Genomic DNA, 17,823 nt, shown 5'->3' with positions numbered 1-17,823 from the left:
AAAGAAATCTTGCTAGCCCTGTATCCCATACCATAGAGGACACTGAGGCCTGCAGGGGTGGCATGCTCATGGCTACGCAGGGAATAACTGGCAGAGTCGGGATCTGAATGTGCCCTGACTCGAGTCAAACCCTACATTAAGTCCTCCCACCTCTAGTTACAAGATCCAGCCCATTGTCTGCCATCTGGGAAAGAATTTTAGAAAACAAAGTTCTATGCAAAACCTCATGTAACAAAAGGTTCAGGAGTTTAAGATATTTTCATGCTTAAATTTGAAAACAGACATTGGTTATATCTTCCTTTTCTTTTCTTTTCTTTTTTTTCCCTTTGGGAGCCTCTGAGACAGCTCCAGCCAAAAGGAGGGGAGTGGAAAAGATGTTTGCCCTCAGCAGAGCATGGTGCTGGAAAAGCAGAGAAAACTTGCCTGGAAGTGTGGTTAACTAGAGGTGTCAAAGACACACGAAGACACTAGGAACAGAGAAAAAAATGGGCAGGGCCTCTGGGTCACATTCGAGATGGTAAAAATGCAATTAACTTGAACTGAGGCCCTCCAGCCCATAGCAGTGACCTCCCCTTTGGGTGTTCGGTTGTGTTTATCAGTTCTGGGCTGAGGACATAAGGCCAAGCATTTGCTTTTATGGGACATGCCAGGGACTCATTAATGTCCACCCGCTGGCTTCGGGGTGTGGGGGTGATGTGACGTGGGGAGACTAAGGTCTTCTTTGAATGATTCATAGGGTGCAGTGCAGAAGCCTTAACTTTGCCAGCATCCAAGGTGTTGTCCAGCCTACAAATCCGTGATCCTGGAATAATTCTGGGGAATTGAAGCAAGTCTTCAGACTTGGGGAGGGGCAGTAAGCTTGGACTTCTTCTTTTTTTTTTTTTTAAGATTTATTTATTTATTTATTTATTTATTTATTTATTTATTTATTTATACAAAAACCGGGGTACAGGCCACATTTGTGGGAAGGTGAGAGGATTCACCTAAGACAGAGTAGGGATCAGAACAGGCAGACTGACGTAATACACTGCTGAGGGGAGCAGCGGGTGTGACAGGAGAGGTCTGCTGCACCATATAGGACCCTCGCCGGCAGGCCAGGATTGAACCAGTGCTGCAGAGGCTGCGGGAAAGCTTCAAAGCACAGCACTCAACTGCCTGCAGCACCAGGGGAGACCTGAGCTTGGACTTCTGAAGGAAGAAATTCTGGCTTGCAAGGTATGGATGTGGAGGTTTGGGGTATTGAATGATGAGAGGCAGAAGTCACTGAGAGCAGACTGTAAATATCTGAGGTAACAACAATTTTTTCAACTATTTAAATTCAATGATTAAAATCAGCCTCATTCATAAAGGGACTTGGGTGATGTCTGTTCCTCCTGTCAGTCTCATACTCTAGTCCTTAATTTGAGTTAATAAGGTATCATTATACCAACCAAAGTTTCCTTGAGAGTCTTCTAATTTAGAGATGACAAATAAATTACATCCCATGTAACAACCCTAATCAAGAGTGGTGTTTGCCTGGAGTGCTGGGTTGAGGGATGTTTGACAAGACGGGTTCAATGAAAAGAATGCTGTGTGATCCATTAGTGATGTCTGCCTTGGCACTGGAGAGAGGAGTGGGTGGGGAGACATGTGCTACGTGGACATTACCCTGGACCTAACTTTTAGTTCAATTATTAGTTTCATCACTTCTTGCTTCAAAAAGAGTTGGGAAACACTCACTCTATCTACCAGCTCAGATACAGACCTCATCTCACAGTGTATGTTCCTTATTAAACACCGTTAACTCACAAACAGCCCATGAAATAGGGTGAGATGATAAAAGTGTCATGTTTCCTCCTGATTTCTCTCTCTTTGTGGACTAAGAAATTGTTTAGCCAGACTCCTGGATTGTCAAGGTAGCCTTCTTTTAGGAGGGATGTATTATAAGAATACACATGGGGGTGATAATTCTCATGGGGTCCAAGTTCAGGAAACTCACAGGGAGGAACTGGAGTCTTGCCCCAGAAGATGGCATCAGGGACCTCTGTGGCGGGAATTTGAAGGTCTTCAGGTTGAGTACTGGCATTACTCAGGGACTTCTCTTCATGCTTGCTCTGTCTTCCTTTAATTTCCCATGTGGCTACTTCTCCATCTTTCTTCTATTTATAGCATCTCTTCACACAGAGTCATTTCCCCCCAATACCTGTGGCTTCCTATAGTCTTTCAGCCTTAACTCCACTACTACCCGCTGGGTTCTTGACATGGCCTCCACTTGACACCCCAAGATTTGTATAGATCACCTCACTCAAGTCTTACAGACCAGCTCAGTGCTGGCTCTCTAACTGTGGTAGATTGAAAAAAAAAAAAAAATGACTCCAAATCCTCCACCCTTTTGGAATTTGACTTCCCATCAAGTGGTAGAGTTTATCTCCCCAACTCTAATTTGGGTTGGATTTGTGAATTGTGCTGGCCACAAGAATATTGTGGAAGTGATATTTTGTCAGCTGCCAGCCTAAAGGTTAAGCATCCTGATGCTTCCATTCTTTCTCACAATCCTGCCGCCATGACAACCAGTGCTGGCTACCCTGCTGGAGGGTCACATGGCAGGTTGTTCCATGCCAGGCCTGCCTATGGCCAGGTATCCTCCAAACATATGAGACACCCCAGCCAAGATCAGCAGAGTCACCTACACAACCCTTAGCTGATGACAGATGCTCAAGGGAGCCCCATGAGACCAGGGAAGCTTCCAGTGAGCTGTAGACACATGATCACCGATGATGCTTATTGTTTTGAGTTGCTGAGTTTTCGAGCTGATTTGTTAGGTGGTGATAGCTAACTGGTACAATGACTTTAAGCAGATCTTGGAATTTTTCTGAGTCTGTTTTCTCATCTGCAAAATGGATTAACAAAACCTTTCTTTCCTGCTGCAGAGAAGATTTTTAAGATGCTAGGCAAATAGCAGCTTTAGATATTTATCAAGTGCTTATTCTGATGCCAAGCACTGAACTGCTTGGTTGCTGGGGATTCACAGGCCAGACTGACTTGTGGGACAACAGTAACACCTGCTCCTTCCAGACGCAGGCCTACCACTGATAGCTGGAGAGGAGACTCGGCTTGCATGGCAGTGGGAGAGGGAGAAACCTGTGGCTTCACTTGGCTAGAGGTAGCAAAGGGCCAATCATTTCATGGACTGATACGTCCTGTAGCTTAATATATGTCATCTGCCTCAATTGCTTCCTCTATGAATTTAACTGCTAAATTCCCAGGATGGAGAAGGGACTTAACTTACCCCATCCATACACACTGGGAGACTATGACAGTGGACATATTACAGGCCAGGGGGTGACAGATCCTATATCCCTGTGAGGGAAGCAGGTCATTGTAGGATGTGCCTCATCCCTTGCCTTCCCCGTGATCCATTAACCAGTCCTTGGTGTTACCCCCAAATCAATCCGTACCCAGTGATTTTTCTCCTAAGCCCTCATCATCTCTTCCCATAGCCTTCCAGCTGGTCTCTAGACAGCCCATGCAATGTTCTTTTAAAAATCAGGTCTGGGCCTCCCTGGTGGTGCAAGGGGTTGAGTGCAGCGCTGTGAGGCTGTCTACAGCCTCTGCAGTGCGAGTTCAAGCCCCAGCCAGGGAGCTACCCACATGGCTCAGCAGACCTCTCCTGACTCACCCATTGCTCCCCTCAGCAGTATATTTCTGTCATTCCTCCTGTTCTGTTTCCCACTCTGTCTCTGGTGAATCCTCTCTCTTCCTGTGCCTCTGGCCTGTACCCCCGTTCTTGTAATCATGGATAAATAAACCTTAAAAAAAAAATCAGGTCCTATTCCTCTCTTGTGTAGAACCCTGAAATGGATTTTCACTGCACTTGGTCTAAACTCCACACTTTCCACTGTGTCCTCCACGACTCGAGGCTTTTATGGCCTCATGTCCCCCTCTCTGTCTACTTCTCTCACGCTGCTCCCGCCCTCTTCCCGTTGCTCCAATATTTCCAGTTTCTCCTGGCTTTGGTGGCTGTCTGCCTGCTGCCCTTTGAATACTCCACCTCTCTCGCCTGTACCTTCCTGTGAATGGCTCTTTCTCACCACTCAGGTGTCAGCCCCGGGACCCCCTTTATAGACAGGCCTCTTCCGAGTACTTGGCTAAAGTCTGAGGGTGGAGCTGAGTGGGCAGGAGGAGAGGCTGCAGGGGAGCTTGGGAGAGGGAAGAAAGAAGAGCACGGAGATCTGGAGGAGGCGCGTGGAGCAGAGACATGTGAAGAAGCGCGTTTGCTTCTCGGCCTTGGACCAGGGACTTGGGGGACGTGGAAGGAGACACTTGAAACAGATGTGGGTGGGAGACCCGTGGGGTGGCTGACAGTGGCCGCCTTTGTCTTGATCTTGATTTTGCTCTTTGCCTTCCAGACTTCTCTGGCCCCTTCTGCCCCTTTCCTGTGGGCCCCACCAGGAGGTGCCTTAGACTCGTGGCAGGCTTTTGGGCCTCAGTGGCCTGCTTTGGGCTGACCCTGTTTGGCTGGGCATTACCCTCAAGGGGATGGGGATCTTTGGGTGCTTGATTTGGAAACTATTCTTTGCTTTCTCTTCTCTTGATTGCACACTAACTGTATTAAAGTTTCCATTAAAGGTTTTATGCCCTAGAGTATGTTTTGTCTTGATGTGTTGGATGGCAGAACCCAGTTAAAGCAGGCAGGGTTGGGGGTTCCTGGAGTGCCCCTGCCTGGTAACACTTCCATGTCCCCCAAGTCCCTGGCACAAGTCCAAGGCCGAGAAGCAAGCTTGACTTCTTCACATGTCTCTGCTCCATGTGCCTCCTCCAGGTCCTCTTCTTGATCTCCTTGCTTCCTTCTGCCAGTCTTCTCTCGATTCTTCTCCCTGCCCTGCTCCATCCTTCCCTGGGTGGGGCAGGGAACCTGGAACCTCCCCTTGCCCTGGGGACGACCCTGTGACAATTTCATGATCTCTTATTCACTGAGGACAGAATTATGTCTCTCTTCCTCCTGCCCTGTCTCTGATAGATACAATGATACTTGGTGTGTATCTGGTCTTCAATAAATAGTTGCTGGAAAAAAATGAATGAGCACCGAAGAGTGAGGAAGAGCCAAGAAGAGGAGTAAACTCAGGTGGATCCCACCTTCGTTATTTCTAATTGTCTTGCTTTAGCTGTCTGCCCAGTGCAGGTGGAAGCAGGGACCTCACAAACCCTCATGTAATCTGTACCCTGCTGGGGTCTGATGCTGGGGTGGGGGGCGGTGAGTTCACACTGGTGATGTGTCATTGCCAGCCCCTAACAAAACTTTGCCGTGGGCACTTCATGGCTTTGGGTTCAGCATTTCCATTGTTTTAGTCGCAGGGAGGTTTATTTTCCTTAAAACATTGGCAATAAAAAGCGCTGGCAGCTTTGGCGCTAAGTGTGTCTTTGGCTTCCGGAACCAACCTAGAGCTGGCACCTCCAGAAGCCACCGCTGCCGAGACCGGGCAAGTAAGGAGGGAGCTCGCTGCTTCGTGCCACTGAACATCTGGTGGAACAGGCGAGGTGGAAAGCAGTTGGATTTTTATTCTTTTTAGCATTATGTTAAATTGGCCATGAAAGCAGGGATGGTGCAATTGAATTATAAGAGGGCTAAAGTATTAAATAAAAATCTAGGAGGTAGTCAAGGTGTTTGCTCAAGGTGGGCAAGATTCAAACAGGAGGTAAACTGGATTTGAAAAACAGTCAGTGGAAAAAAATAACATCTTTGCTAATAATTTGCCTCATTTAATGCTGGGCCACGGGGCCATGGAGTCTGCGTGATTGGAGAGGTGACCGCCCCTTGAAAGCAGGGTGTTCCCTTCTGAAGTGGAATTGTTGGTTCCTTAAATGTCAGTGTGGTCCAGGAACGTGGCCAGGGGGAACCTATTGTCATTTCTGGGTTTTTTTTTTTTTTTTTTTTTTTGCTTGTGGCTTTTCTGTTTGTTTTTTTCCCGCGTTCTCCTTCACATCCACAGTTGGACAGGCGAACACTATCCAATGAGGATGTCAACTTCTAGTTAGTTTCAGCTCTGTGGCAAATGTGTCTGGCAGGAGTTGCAGACTCAGCCTGCCAACTCTGGTGGCAGAAAAGCCGCCCTTCGTCACACTTTATTCAAACCCCCTCTATTCTAACTGGGTGGGTAGAAAGTTCAACCCTGGTCTGAGATAGGCTGGTGAATGTTTTACAACAATGTCTCTTGTGGGGAACAAGTCCATCCCCCCCACCCCAGTGCCTCCGATCTATGGATCTATGGTCACTTGTCAGTTTTACCTTTTTCTTGAGCTTTTGTTTGGTTTCTCTGTATTCCACATATGAGTGAGACCATCCAGTATTCATCTTTTTCCTTCTGACTTATTTTGTCTAGCATGATCCCTTCCAGCTGCATCCATGTTGCTGCAGATGGCATGAGTTTATCATTTTTTATCTCTGAGTAATATTCCTTCATGTAAATATACCACAGCTTTTTGATCCATTTGCCTGCTTGGGGCATTTAGAAACCTACTTGGGGCGTATGGAAACCTACTTGGTTTCCATATCGTGAATATTGTGACTACTGCTGCAGTAAACATAGGGGTGCAGGTTTCCTTTCGAATTAATGATTTTGTGTCCTTTGGGTTGATTCCTAGGAGTGGAATCTCTGGCTCATATGGTAGATCCATTTTCAGTGTTCTGAGGAACCTCCACACAGCTTTCCAGAGTGGCTGGACCAGTTTGCATTCCCACCAGCAGTGCGAGAAGGTCCCTTCCGCTCCACATCTTCCCCAGCATTTGTTGTTGCCAGTTTCTTTTAATGTGGGCGAGTCTCGCTGAAGTGAGGTGGTATCTCATTGTGGTTTTGATTTGCATTTCCCTGATAATTAGTGGTGTTGAACAGTTTTTCATATGCCTGTTGTCCATTTGCATTTCTTCTTTGGAGAAGTTTCTTTTTAGCTCTTCTGCCCATTTTTTGATTGGGTTGTGAGGTCCAGTACTTTGAACCTTACCTTGACCCAACTAAACGGATGCCATTGACCCAACTAAACCATTCCTTCTGAAGCCTGAAACTTTTCCTCCAAAGCCTAGAATATCCTCCAGGCATGAGTGGGGAGCAGAGTACAGCACCCTGTTGGGGGGGGATCACCCTCAGCTATGCAATCCTTTTTTTTTTAAAGATTTATGTTTTATTTATACAAGAGCTGGGGTACAGGCCAGAGGCATGGGAGGGTGAGAGGATTCACCAGTGAAAGAACAGGGAACAGAACAGGGAGAAGGGCCGAAAACACTGCTGAGGGGAGCAGCAGGTGCAACAGGAGAGGTCTGCCATGCTATATGGGAATCTCCCTGGCCGCCAGGAATCAAACCCGCACTGCAGAGGCTGTGGACAGCTTCACAGCGCTATGCTCAACCCACTGCCCCACTGGGGAGGCCCTGTGCAATCCTCTTTCTTTGCCACCTGCCACTTTGCTAACTTTGTAACAGTGTGATATCCATAGAGAGGGGAGGTTTCCTGCCCCTCCCAGGGGAGGGGGAAGAGCTGGGCATGGAGGGGAAACTAGAAAAGACTGACAAAAGGGGGGAGGAACAAAAGGGACAGAAAAGCCTGGAAGAGAACCTGGAAGAGGCATGTGGCGCAGAGACATGTGACGAAGTTGCATTTGCTTCTCGGCCTTGAGTTTGTACCTGGGGCTTGGGGACGTGGAAAGAGTCACTTGAAAGAAACAGACATGGGAGAGATACCTGTGGGAGGCCTACAATGGCAGGCTTTACCTTGGCTTGGGTTTTGATTTTGCTCTTTTCCTTCCAGACTTGCCTGGTCCTTTTTGCCCCTCTCCTATGTGTCCCCATCTGTAGGTGCCTGAGACTGTGGCAGGCTTTCAAGGCCCCAGTGGCCCTGCTTTGGGCCAGCCTTTTTTGGCCGGGCATTTACCCATAAGGGGATGGGCAACTCTGGGTGCTTAATTGGAAACTATTTTAAATATATTATTTCTTTTCTCTCTGTTGCACACTAATTGTATTAAAGTACTTTTCGGGCCTTCCTGGTGGCCTAGTGGCCTAGGGGTTCAGTCTCAGTGCTATCACCATGATGACTGGAGTTTGATCCGTGGTTGCGGAGCTGACCCACATGGAGCAGCAGACCCCTCCTGTCTCACCCGCTGCTCCCCTCAGCAGTGTACTTCAGTAGATCCGCCTGTTCTACTCCCCACTCTGTCTCTGGTGAACACTCTTACCAGAGGTGTATGCGAGAAATTAAAAAAAAATTTCTTTTCTTTTCCACTGCAGGTCTTATGCACAAAGAGTATGTTTGTTTTTATGTGGCAGATGGCAGGCCCATTTAGAGCATGCAGGTTTGGGGTCCTAGTGTGCCCCTCAGTTTTCCCTATAACAACTTGGCTTCCTGACTCAACTTTGCTGTGGTGCCTGGGGCTCCAGCGTTCCCAAGGCATCAGCCTCAAAAGCCTTCTAGTCTGGCTTCAGGTACCATAGCGGCCGGCATGTCCACTACGGGGGGGGACAGTGGGGGCCTCACTCCTTGATTCTGAGGGCCCAGGTCACATGCCGTTCCTGGTCTTGCTTTCCCAGGAGACTCTGGGAATGAGCTCCACCAGCTTTGGAGCTGGGGACTAGCCTCACATTGACTGTCAGCCGGAGGGACTATCATAACAGGAAGCCACAGACGGAGTGGCCTGAGGCACAGACGCTGATTTCCTTGCTATCCTGGAGGCTGGGAGCCAGGATCAAGGTGCCAGAAGGTGGGGTTGGTTTCTCTTGGGGGTTCTCTCCTTGGCTTGCCCTGGCCGTGTTACCATGCATGCGGCCGTGTCCTCTCGCACCCTTCCTCTGGGAGTACATCCTGGTGTCTCTGCGCTTCTTATAAGGACACTAGTCCTACTGGGTTAGGGGCCCACATTTATGACCTCATTTTATCCTTAATAACCTCTTCAGATACAGTCACATTGGGGGTAAGTTATGTGGGGCTTCCACATATGAATTTGGGGTATGGCATGAGCTGGAGTGGGGAGATAAATTTGGCCCCAGTGTTCCCTGAAAAGTCCAAACAAGAAATGGGTCTTTACAGGTCTACCCTGCTGCAGTCTTCTGCTTAATGTGGAGGGTTGGGGTCCCCTGGCACTTGGGGAGGACTCTAAGTACCTCCACGTAGTCTGCTTATCCTGGCCAGGTCATCTATATGTTTAAACAATGGACATATTCCATGCTGGGCTCACTCACCGGCTCCGAATAAGGTCTTTTTTGAGGTTTATTATTTCCTTGTCCATATACTTGATGCTCTTCATTGGCTTGTCTAAGACCTGATGGGAAGCCAAGGAGTGAAAGAAAAAAGTGTTAGCACAACTGTCAGAAATAGAGCCAGACCTAGAAGGCTCATCATTCATCTGAGATGTCTGAGGAGGGGCCCAGAGCTCCTGAGCCTTTCTCTACACTCACAGGGGCCTTGTGGAAACAGCACGGGCTCTGGGGACGGGTAGACCTGAGCTCGGTTTCTGGTTCTGTCTGGTGACTGTGTGACCTTGGGAAATCATGACCTCTCTGGGCCTCAGTGTCTTCAGCATAAGGGGAGAATAATTCCTGTATTGTGGTGATTAAATTAATTGCCAAGTTCCTGACTCATAGCAAGTGCTTGATAAATGGAGGCTTCTGTTATTACCACTTTACTCGAAGTAATGCAAAGGATCAAATATTAACAATCATTGTTCTTGGCATCTGACTTGAAGAGCTGAATCACAAAAATGTAAAGACCTAAGTGTGCTCTTTTCCCCCTTAAAATTCCTGTGCTATGATTTTATATGTGAATTATCCATGGGTTTTTCTTACCTTTTTTCCTATTCATCTCCCTTGCCTCGCCATAGGGGCGGGCAACTCACAAGACTTAAACTCATTACTCTGAGGTTGGTACCAGGTCAACATAAAGAAGAGAGTTAAGTTGACTATATTATCATATAAACATCACTTTTCTCAGCAACCAATTTGGTGAAACAACAACAAGACTATTATCTGGCTTATCCTGTCTTGAAATTAATTCCTGCAACATTAGCTTTTTTTTTAATTAAAGGAAATGCCAAGAAATTATGGAGAAAGCAGCGCTTTCAGATGAAGCTGGTGAGGGAATGCCCTGAGATGACTTCTCTGAAGTGCATCTTGTTAAGTTGTGCCAGATGCTGTAAAGGTGTGGGTGCCCTTGGGTTGCATGATTTTTCTGCTGTCAAGCATCCTAAGGGAATCTCCCTGCATGGGCTCAGAAATTCATCAACAAAATTGTTCGCCAGGATGCTGCTCGAAGAACAAACTCTTGGAAATCACTTCTACATCTTCACAATGGAGGACAGGTTAAATAATGATGGGGTACCACGCAGTAATTAATGAATGTACTGACAATATAATGATGGAAGTGTAATTATGGATATAGAGAGATGTCCAAGTTCTTCAAGTGAGAGGCTGTGTTACAAAGTATTGTATGATGCTGTGTTGGTTTTTGAAAAATGATCTGTGTGGATATACACATATCAAAAGCTATGGAAGGCTGTACCACCCACAAGCAGTGATTTCCTCTGGAGTGAGCTTTTTGTTATCTGCATTAAGTTTTAATTTGTTGTGTAGTATAGTAAGCAAAGGGGAAATAAATGGTCAAGTGACGTTTGATGAAGGTTAATTGGTAGTACTGTATTGAGAGTATTTTTCAATACTTGAGGAGGCATCGGGAAAGTGGGTGGAGGCCCCCATATGATCTATGAAAATCAAAGTGAGCTGTGATGGCTGCCTCTCTGGTCCTTTTAAGTGTGATATGGAAGGCGAGTTGTGTACCTGGATCAAGGTTGAAAGATGTTTGTGGCAGGGAGGTGGGCAGGAGGGTGGGATCTGAAGTGGAGGGAAATAGTGGTTATTGGCCTCCTGGATTCTCAGCCACTTTGTCATGGGTCACTCAGTACTTGTCCCCTACAAGGAAGCCCAGAATAAGGGGAGAGGCTCTGTCAGTTCCCCAGAGTACTTGCAACTGCAGCTCCTTCTTGTCCACTCAATAAAGTATATAGGATACAAAAGCATTTGGGATAACCTTAGGTAAGGTCAACTAGATATGAGAGTTCCCAGCTTAAGGCCGATTCAGTTTACATTTTTTTGACCTTGTGATGTTTATGAAAATGATATGCATTCGGTAGAATGTGTACTTTGAATTTTGATCTTTTCCTGCGCTGGAGATATGTGATATTACATTCTACAGTGTTCTAAAGTGTTCCGAGCACATTTGAAGGAGGCAAGGCTAAGCCATAATGTGGGGTAGGTTGTGTATTAAATGCATTTTCCACTTAATGATGTTTTCAATTTATGACGGGTATATCTGGTTGTAATCCCACTGTAAGTCTAGGATGAGCTGTATAAACTTTCTCTCTTTAGTTATTACTAATGAATTACAGGTAATATATCTTGCTCATCTGGATACACCAGGTGGTTTCAACACTTTGTCTGAAACTAATGGGCACACCCATTCATTTTTGAGGGGTGGGTAAAGTGAATGGAGAGACAGACCAAGGAGGCATGTAAAAATCTCCAGGTGTACTTCTAAAAACATCTTCATAATGGACATTTGCTTTTCTCACACCCCAGTATTCCTTAATCCTCTGTCCTGATGTCAGTTCCCTGGTTAGGCTTTCTGCCCCTCTTTCTTTCTTTTTTTTTTTTAATTTTTAAAAAGATTTTTATTTATATATTTATACAAGCACTGGGTACAGTCAGAAGCGTGGGAGGGTGAGAGAATTCGCTGGAACCAGAGCCGTCTGCCCCTCTTTCTGCGTGGAGCACATTACCGTAGGAAACGCTCATGGCATTAGCAGTAGGGATGGTTCCAGAATGGTTGAAACTGAACACCACAGCTCATCCCCTGTCAAAGTGTCTGCTCCACCCCCTACCAAAGTGTCTGAATTAACCATGAAGGCTGATTCAGTTTACATTTTTTTTGACCTCATGCTGTGTGTGAAAGTGATATGCATTCAGTAGGATGTGTACTTCAAATTTTGATGTTTTCCTGCATGGTTGTGGCCCAGTTTGAGCAAATGAGATGTAATTGGACATTTGCAAGGGGTTTCTATGAAACACCATTCTTACATCTTGTGAAGAGTCACAGGCAGAGAAATCCTCACTCCTCACTGACCCTGATCACAGGAGCAAGACAGTGATGGGAGCTGCTGGCCGCCATTTTGTGCCCATGAGGGTCCCAGTCTTTAGTTGAAGATGATGTCAGGGAAGATGGAGTCTTGTCCCATGGTACCTTGTGGGACTGATCAAACCTCACTAGAACTTGGACTTTTCACAAACATTTCCTTTACCGTTTAAACCAGAATGAACTGGGTTTTCTGTAACTGCAACAACATGATTTTTATCTGAATTATGTTCCTCCATCGACTGTGTCGAGGCAATCAAGAGTAGTATTTTTTTTAATTAATAAATTTTATTTTTATATTCCCCATACAATTGCAATCCCCCCATTCTGACCCCAATCCCTCCCCTCCCGCCCCCCACCCCCCAAAAAGTGTCTCTGGTTCATAGTTTTTGTTGATTTTGATTTTCACTTTCTTATAGTTATTCATTTTCCTGGTCCCTTATTTAAGTATTCTAGATTTTTAACTACTCCTCTTTCCCTTCCTCCTCCTCTCGTGGGGGATCAAGATCAGGTAATCCCCATTTTAGTGTATTTTGCAGTGAAAGCGATGTTGTAATATTGAAAGCATGAATTGTGCTGGGTTCAAACACTGGAGGTCAAGGTTACCTTTCTTTCTAATCCCTTTTTTTATTGAGCACCTCTTTAGCTCCTTCCCATGGAACCAAAGTAACTTGCTTAAAAAATATTGAGAATTGGGACCTCCCTAGGTGGTGCAGCGGTTGAGCACTGGGTTGCGAAGCTGCCCGCAGCCTCTGCAGCGCCAGTTCGATCCCCGGCCACCGGGCGAGGGTCCCACATGGCGACAGACCTCTCCTGCTGCCCGCTGCTCCCCTCAACAGTGTACCTTGTCAGTCTGCCTGCTCTGCTCCCCACTCTGGCTCTGGTGAATTCTCTCACCCTCCCATGCTTCTGACTGTACCCAGTGCTTGTATAAATAAATAAATAAATCTTAAAAACAAGAGATACTATTAAAAAAGATATTGGGAATTAAACATATTTATGAACAAGGAAAAAAAAATCCTCAAATTTCCCTGTAAGAATTTAAATATACATGGTTGAAACCCTGCATGGAGTTACAGTCATGAAGCAATCAGGACACTGTGAATCTTAAGCATTTTTTTTTTCCCAAATCTTACCTAATGACACCTGCCTGTGCATGAGGGAGTTGTACTATTGTAAAAGACAGAACTTGTATAGATCAGATTGGTGCTGAACAACTTATAGCAGCAAAGTCCTTGACTTGACACAAAAGTGTATCAGAACTTAATACACTTGAACCACCCCACGAGCACCACAATTATCCCAGCCTTTCAATGGATTTGAACACCCCTATCTTCACTGTGACCACTGTTTAATTACCATGATAATAAGGCAGTGGTAGTGGTTGGCAATGAATGGAGAGTTCTGGTTGTCAGGACACTTACAAGCACCATTTGACATCAGCACAATTAAAAATTATAGAGCACCTAAGAATCACTTCTCGCTACAGCCTTGCTGGAGGGCAATTTTGCCATATGTATGATACACCTTAAAATTACATATCCTCCTACCCAGGTAATTCCATTTCTATCCAAGGAATTATGTAGCAAGGATGAAAAGATTTATCCGTGAGGATGTCTATCACAGCTGTGTGAATAACAGTGAAGAACATCAAAATGCCCAGCAGTAGGCACTGGGAAGATAAATCACAGTCTATGCAGACAATGGTATATGATGCCTTTGAATTTGGTGCTACCATTTAATTCCTACAGATGTGTATTTATTGATGTGGAGAGGAATATAATTTCAAGTGAAAGAGCATGTTACAAAATATAAAGAATTTTGATCATAGTTTAAGATTTATAGTCATTGAAGTCTACAGAAATGTCTAAAAATGCATTTAATTTGGGATGTTATGTTTTTAAAAATATTGTCTATGTGGCAAGGTATACATGGAAAATATAAGTTAGAAGTAAATATAACCAATTATTAATAGAGATGCTATCTTGGGGTGTTTAAATGATAGGTAAATAGTTTTTTGTTTTGGTTAATCTTTTATCCTAATTTTAAAATATTTTGCATATATTAATTATGTAGTAATAATTTTTTCATGTTTGTAAAGCAATTCTGACTAAGCTTCTTAATAGAAGCAAAATATAAGTTTTCCATTAAGTCATCTGCATCTGAAATGATGTAAGTCAATAACTTATTTCAACACACTGAACCAGGCAGGATCTGCTCGGGAAATCAGAGCTCATGCCAGGTTAGTTCACTCGAGAGAAATTAATATGGAGGGGCAGTTCAAAGATGTTAGAAATGCTAAAAAGCCCAACAGGCAAGACAAGCTAGACATTAGCAAAAGAAGGAGGTTGCAGCCATCTCCAGGCTGGAGTGACTAATGGTAGAGGTGACTTTCAGAATTCTGGAATTGGGGCACCTGCTAGAAGTGGACTCACTGAGATGTGTATCATTTGGAGGTACCATGTGGTGCCATTTGGAGGTGCCATCAGAAACTGAGGGAGAGAAGGGGAGAAATTCTTTGGCTTCTCCCTTCTCACCTGGAATTCCCTCCTGGCCCGTCCTACTGGCTGAACCTACCTGGAAACCAGCTGGCAAGGGCTCCTGGGAATGTGATCTGCAAGGATCAGCTCTGTATGGGGAACGGGGAAGTGGAAATAGGGTGAAACACAAGTGGTTTTGGGTATAGCTTATGCAAACACCGTGGCTCCAGGTGCTGACCAGACACGTTTGGACTAAAAAGTTGGTTCTCCAATGAAGAGCCCTTAGCGAATGGTAACTTTGGGCTTTCCTTCTTTTGTCCGAAGTCCAAGGTTCCCCGAATTTTTCCATGGCTTAGATGCGTATCCAGAATTGGGGTCATTCTCTTTTTCTCTCAAAATCATTATCACAACTCTTGTTTCTAGGCTATTCACAACACTAATTTCCCCCAGTTTCTTTCCCTAGAGAGTATTGTATATTCTAGATCTTCATAGATCACCTCCTCTTGCATCAAATCTTGCATGTCCTCAATCCGCCACCTTCCAGGTCCCTTTCACTGATAAGCAAACTGATGCTAAGTATTTCCTCCCTGCTGACACTGGTCACAGGCACATCTCAGAGATATTGTAGGTATCACAAAAATGAGTCACGTGAATTTTTCAGTTTCCCACTGCCTATAAAAGCTACATTTACACTATAATGCCATCTATTAAAAGTGCACAGTATCATATGTCTAAAAAAAACAACATATGTACCTTATTTAAAAAGACACTTTATTGCTAAAAAAAAAAATGCTAACCATCATTTGAGTCTTTAGTGAGTCATAATCTTTTGCTGGAGGATAATCTTGTCTCCTTGCTGGTGGCTGCTGACTGATCAGGGTGGTGGAGGCTGAAGCTTTGGAGTGACTGTGGCCATTTCTTAAATGATGGCAGCAATGAAGTCTGCCCCATCAACCAAGTCTTCCTTTCAGAAAAGATTTCTCTGAGCATGTGAGGATGTTTGATGGTGTTTTACTCACAGTATAACTTCTTTCAAAATTGGAGTCAATCTTCTCAAATTCTGCTGCTGCTTTATCGGCTAAGTTTGTGTAACACTCTAAATCCTTTGTTGTCATTTCAACAATGTGCACAGCATCTTCACCAGGAGTAGAAGCCATTTCAAGAAACTGTCTTTGCTCACCTAGATGCAGCAACTCCTCCTCTGTTCAAGTGTTAAGAGTTTGTAGCAACTGAGTCACATCTTCAAGCGCCACTTCTAATTCTAGTTCTCTTCCTGTTTCCTAGACTTTCTCCACCGAAGTCTTGAACCCCTGAAAGTCATTCGTAGGGGTTGGAATCAGTTCCCTCAAACTCCTGTTAAAGTTGATTTTTTTCTCTATTTATTTATTTGCTTACATCGTTGTTCATTTTTGGACCGTAATTGGTTTCTCCTCTCAGGTGTAGTCTCTAGAGTTCTCCCGCCACCACATCACCTGTGAACTCTACCATAGTCCCTTGTGTGCTTCCCTCCCCTGTGTTTACCCCCTTTTTTCTTCTCCCTTGCTGTATGCCTCAGCTTGCAAGTTTTATCATTTTCTTGACCTTTTGTTCAGTTTCTCTGTATTCCACATGTAAGTGAAACCATCTGCTATTTCTCTTTTTTCCTTCTGACTTATTTTGCTTAGCATAATCCCTTCCAGCTCCATCCATGTTGCTGCAAATAGCATGAGTTTATCTTTTTTGATGGTTGGGTAGTATTCCATTCTGTATATATGCCACAACTTTTGGGTCCATTCTTCTGTTGTTATTTTAACCTCCTCCCAAGAATCATGAATGTTCTTAATGGTGTCAAGAAAGGAACATCCTTCCCAGAAGGGTTTCATTTTGCTTTGCCCAGATCCACTAGAGGCATCAGTCTATGGCAGATGTAAACTTACACAATGTATTTCTTAAAAATCACATGTGAAAGTTGAATTTACTCCTTGATCGATGGCCTGCAGGGTGGGTGTTGGGTTAGCAGGCATGAAAACGATATTAACCTCCATGGAAATCTTTATCAGAGGTCTTGGCTGACCTGGTGTATTGTCAACGAGCAGTGATATTTTGAAAGGAGTCTTTCTATTGAGCAGCACTCTCAACAGTGGGCTTAACATATTCTGTAAACCATGTTATAAACAGGTGTATTGTCAGTCCAGCTTGTTCCAATTATAGAGCCCAGACAATGCAGATGTAACATAATTCTTCACGGTCCTTGGGTTTTTAGAATAATAAATGAGCACTGGCTTCAACTTAAAGTCACCAGCTGCACGAGCCCCCAACAAGAGAGTCAGCCTGGTGTTTGAAGCTTTGTGGTCAGACTTTGGCTTCTCCAAAGTCCCAAATGGCATCTTTCTCTGGTAGAAATGTGTCTCGTTTACGTTGGACATCTGTTGTCTAATGTCGCCACTTTCATCCATGATCTTAGCTAGATCTTCTGGATCACTTACTGTAATTGCTCCATCACCCCTGGATGCTTTGCCTTTCTCTTTTATGTCATGGGGAAGTCTTCTTCCCTTAACCCTCGTGAGCCAACCTCTGCTAGCTACACATGTTTCTTCTGCAGCCTCCTCACATTTCTCAGCCTTCATGTAAAAAACTGAAGGGAGTAAGACCTTGCTCTGGACTGGGCTTGGGCTTCAAGGAGTGTCGTGGCTTCATCTTCTATCCAGACCACTCAGCCTTCCCCCTTGTCGGCAGGGAGGCTGTTTAGCGCTTATTGTTCTCATGCCCACTGGCGTAGCACTCTGAATTTCCTTCAAGAAGTTTCCTTTGCTTTCACAACTTGGCTGCTGGCCTGTCTCAGCTTTGCCTTACCTTCTGCACTAAGCTCGAGATGTGTGCCTCTTTATTTGCCCAACACGTAAAGGTCATCCAAGGGTTAATAAGTGGCTTGATTGAAATATGGTTGTGTCTCAGGGGATAAGGAGGCCTGCAGACCAGAGATGGAACAGCTGGGCAGTGAGGCAGCCAGAACACACACAACATGTGTCAGTGAAATTTGTCATCTTAAGTGGACACAGTTTGTGGTACTCCTTTACCCCCACAAATCACGATGGTCACATCAAAGGCGATGGGTCACACACAGACTAAGATAACAGATTTAATAATAACAAGAGAGTGTGAAATACTGGGAGAATGACCAGTGTGACACAGAGACATAAAGTGAACGCATGATTTTAAAA

General features: G+C 44.9%; 1 protein-coding gene across 1 annotated transcript in view; it reads right to left on the bottom strand.

The window, feature by feature from the left end:
* The window catches only part of CCDC60 (coiled-coil domain containing 60), a gene marked incomplete at both ends in the record, with an annotated part of 144,996 nt that overhangs the window by 62,076 nt on the left and 65,097 nt on the right, over window positions 1–17,823 (bottom strand). Inside the window, one exon of the mRNA XM_084253199.1 lies at window positions 9,203–9,282. Coding sequence (XP_084109325.1) covers window positions 9,203–9,282 — 80 coding nt within the window. The remainder of the gene's footprint in view (window positions 1–9,202; window positions 9,283–17,823) is intronic.

The sequence above is a fragment of the Talpa europaea genome, assembly GCF_964194135.1.
Source record: "Talpa europaea genome assembly, chromosome: 14".
NCBI classification, from domain to species: Eukaryota; Metazoa; Chordata; class Mammalia; order Eulipotyphla; family Talpidae; genus Talpa; species Talpa europaea.
The sequence above is the reverse complement of the archived record's forward strand: the minus strand, read 5'-3'. Positions and strand labels throughout refer to the sequence as shown.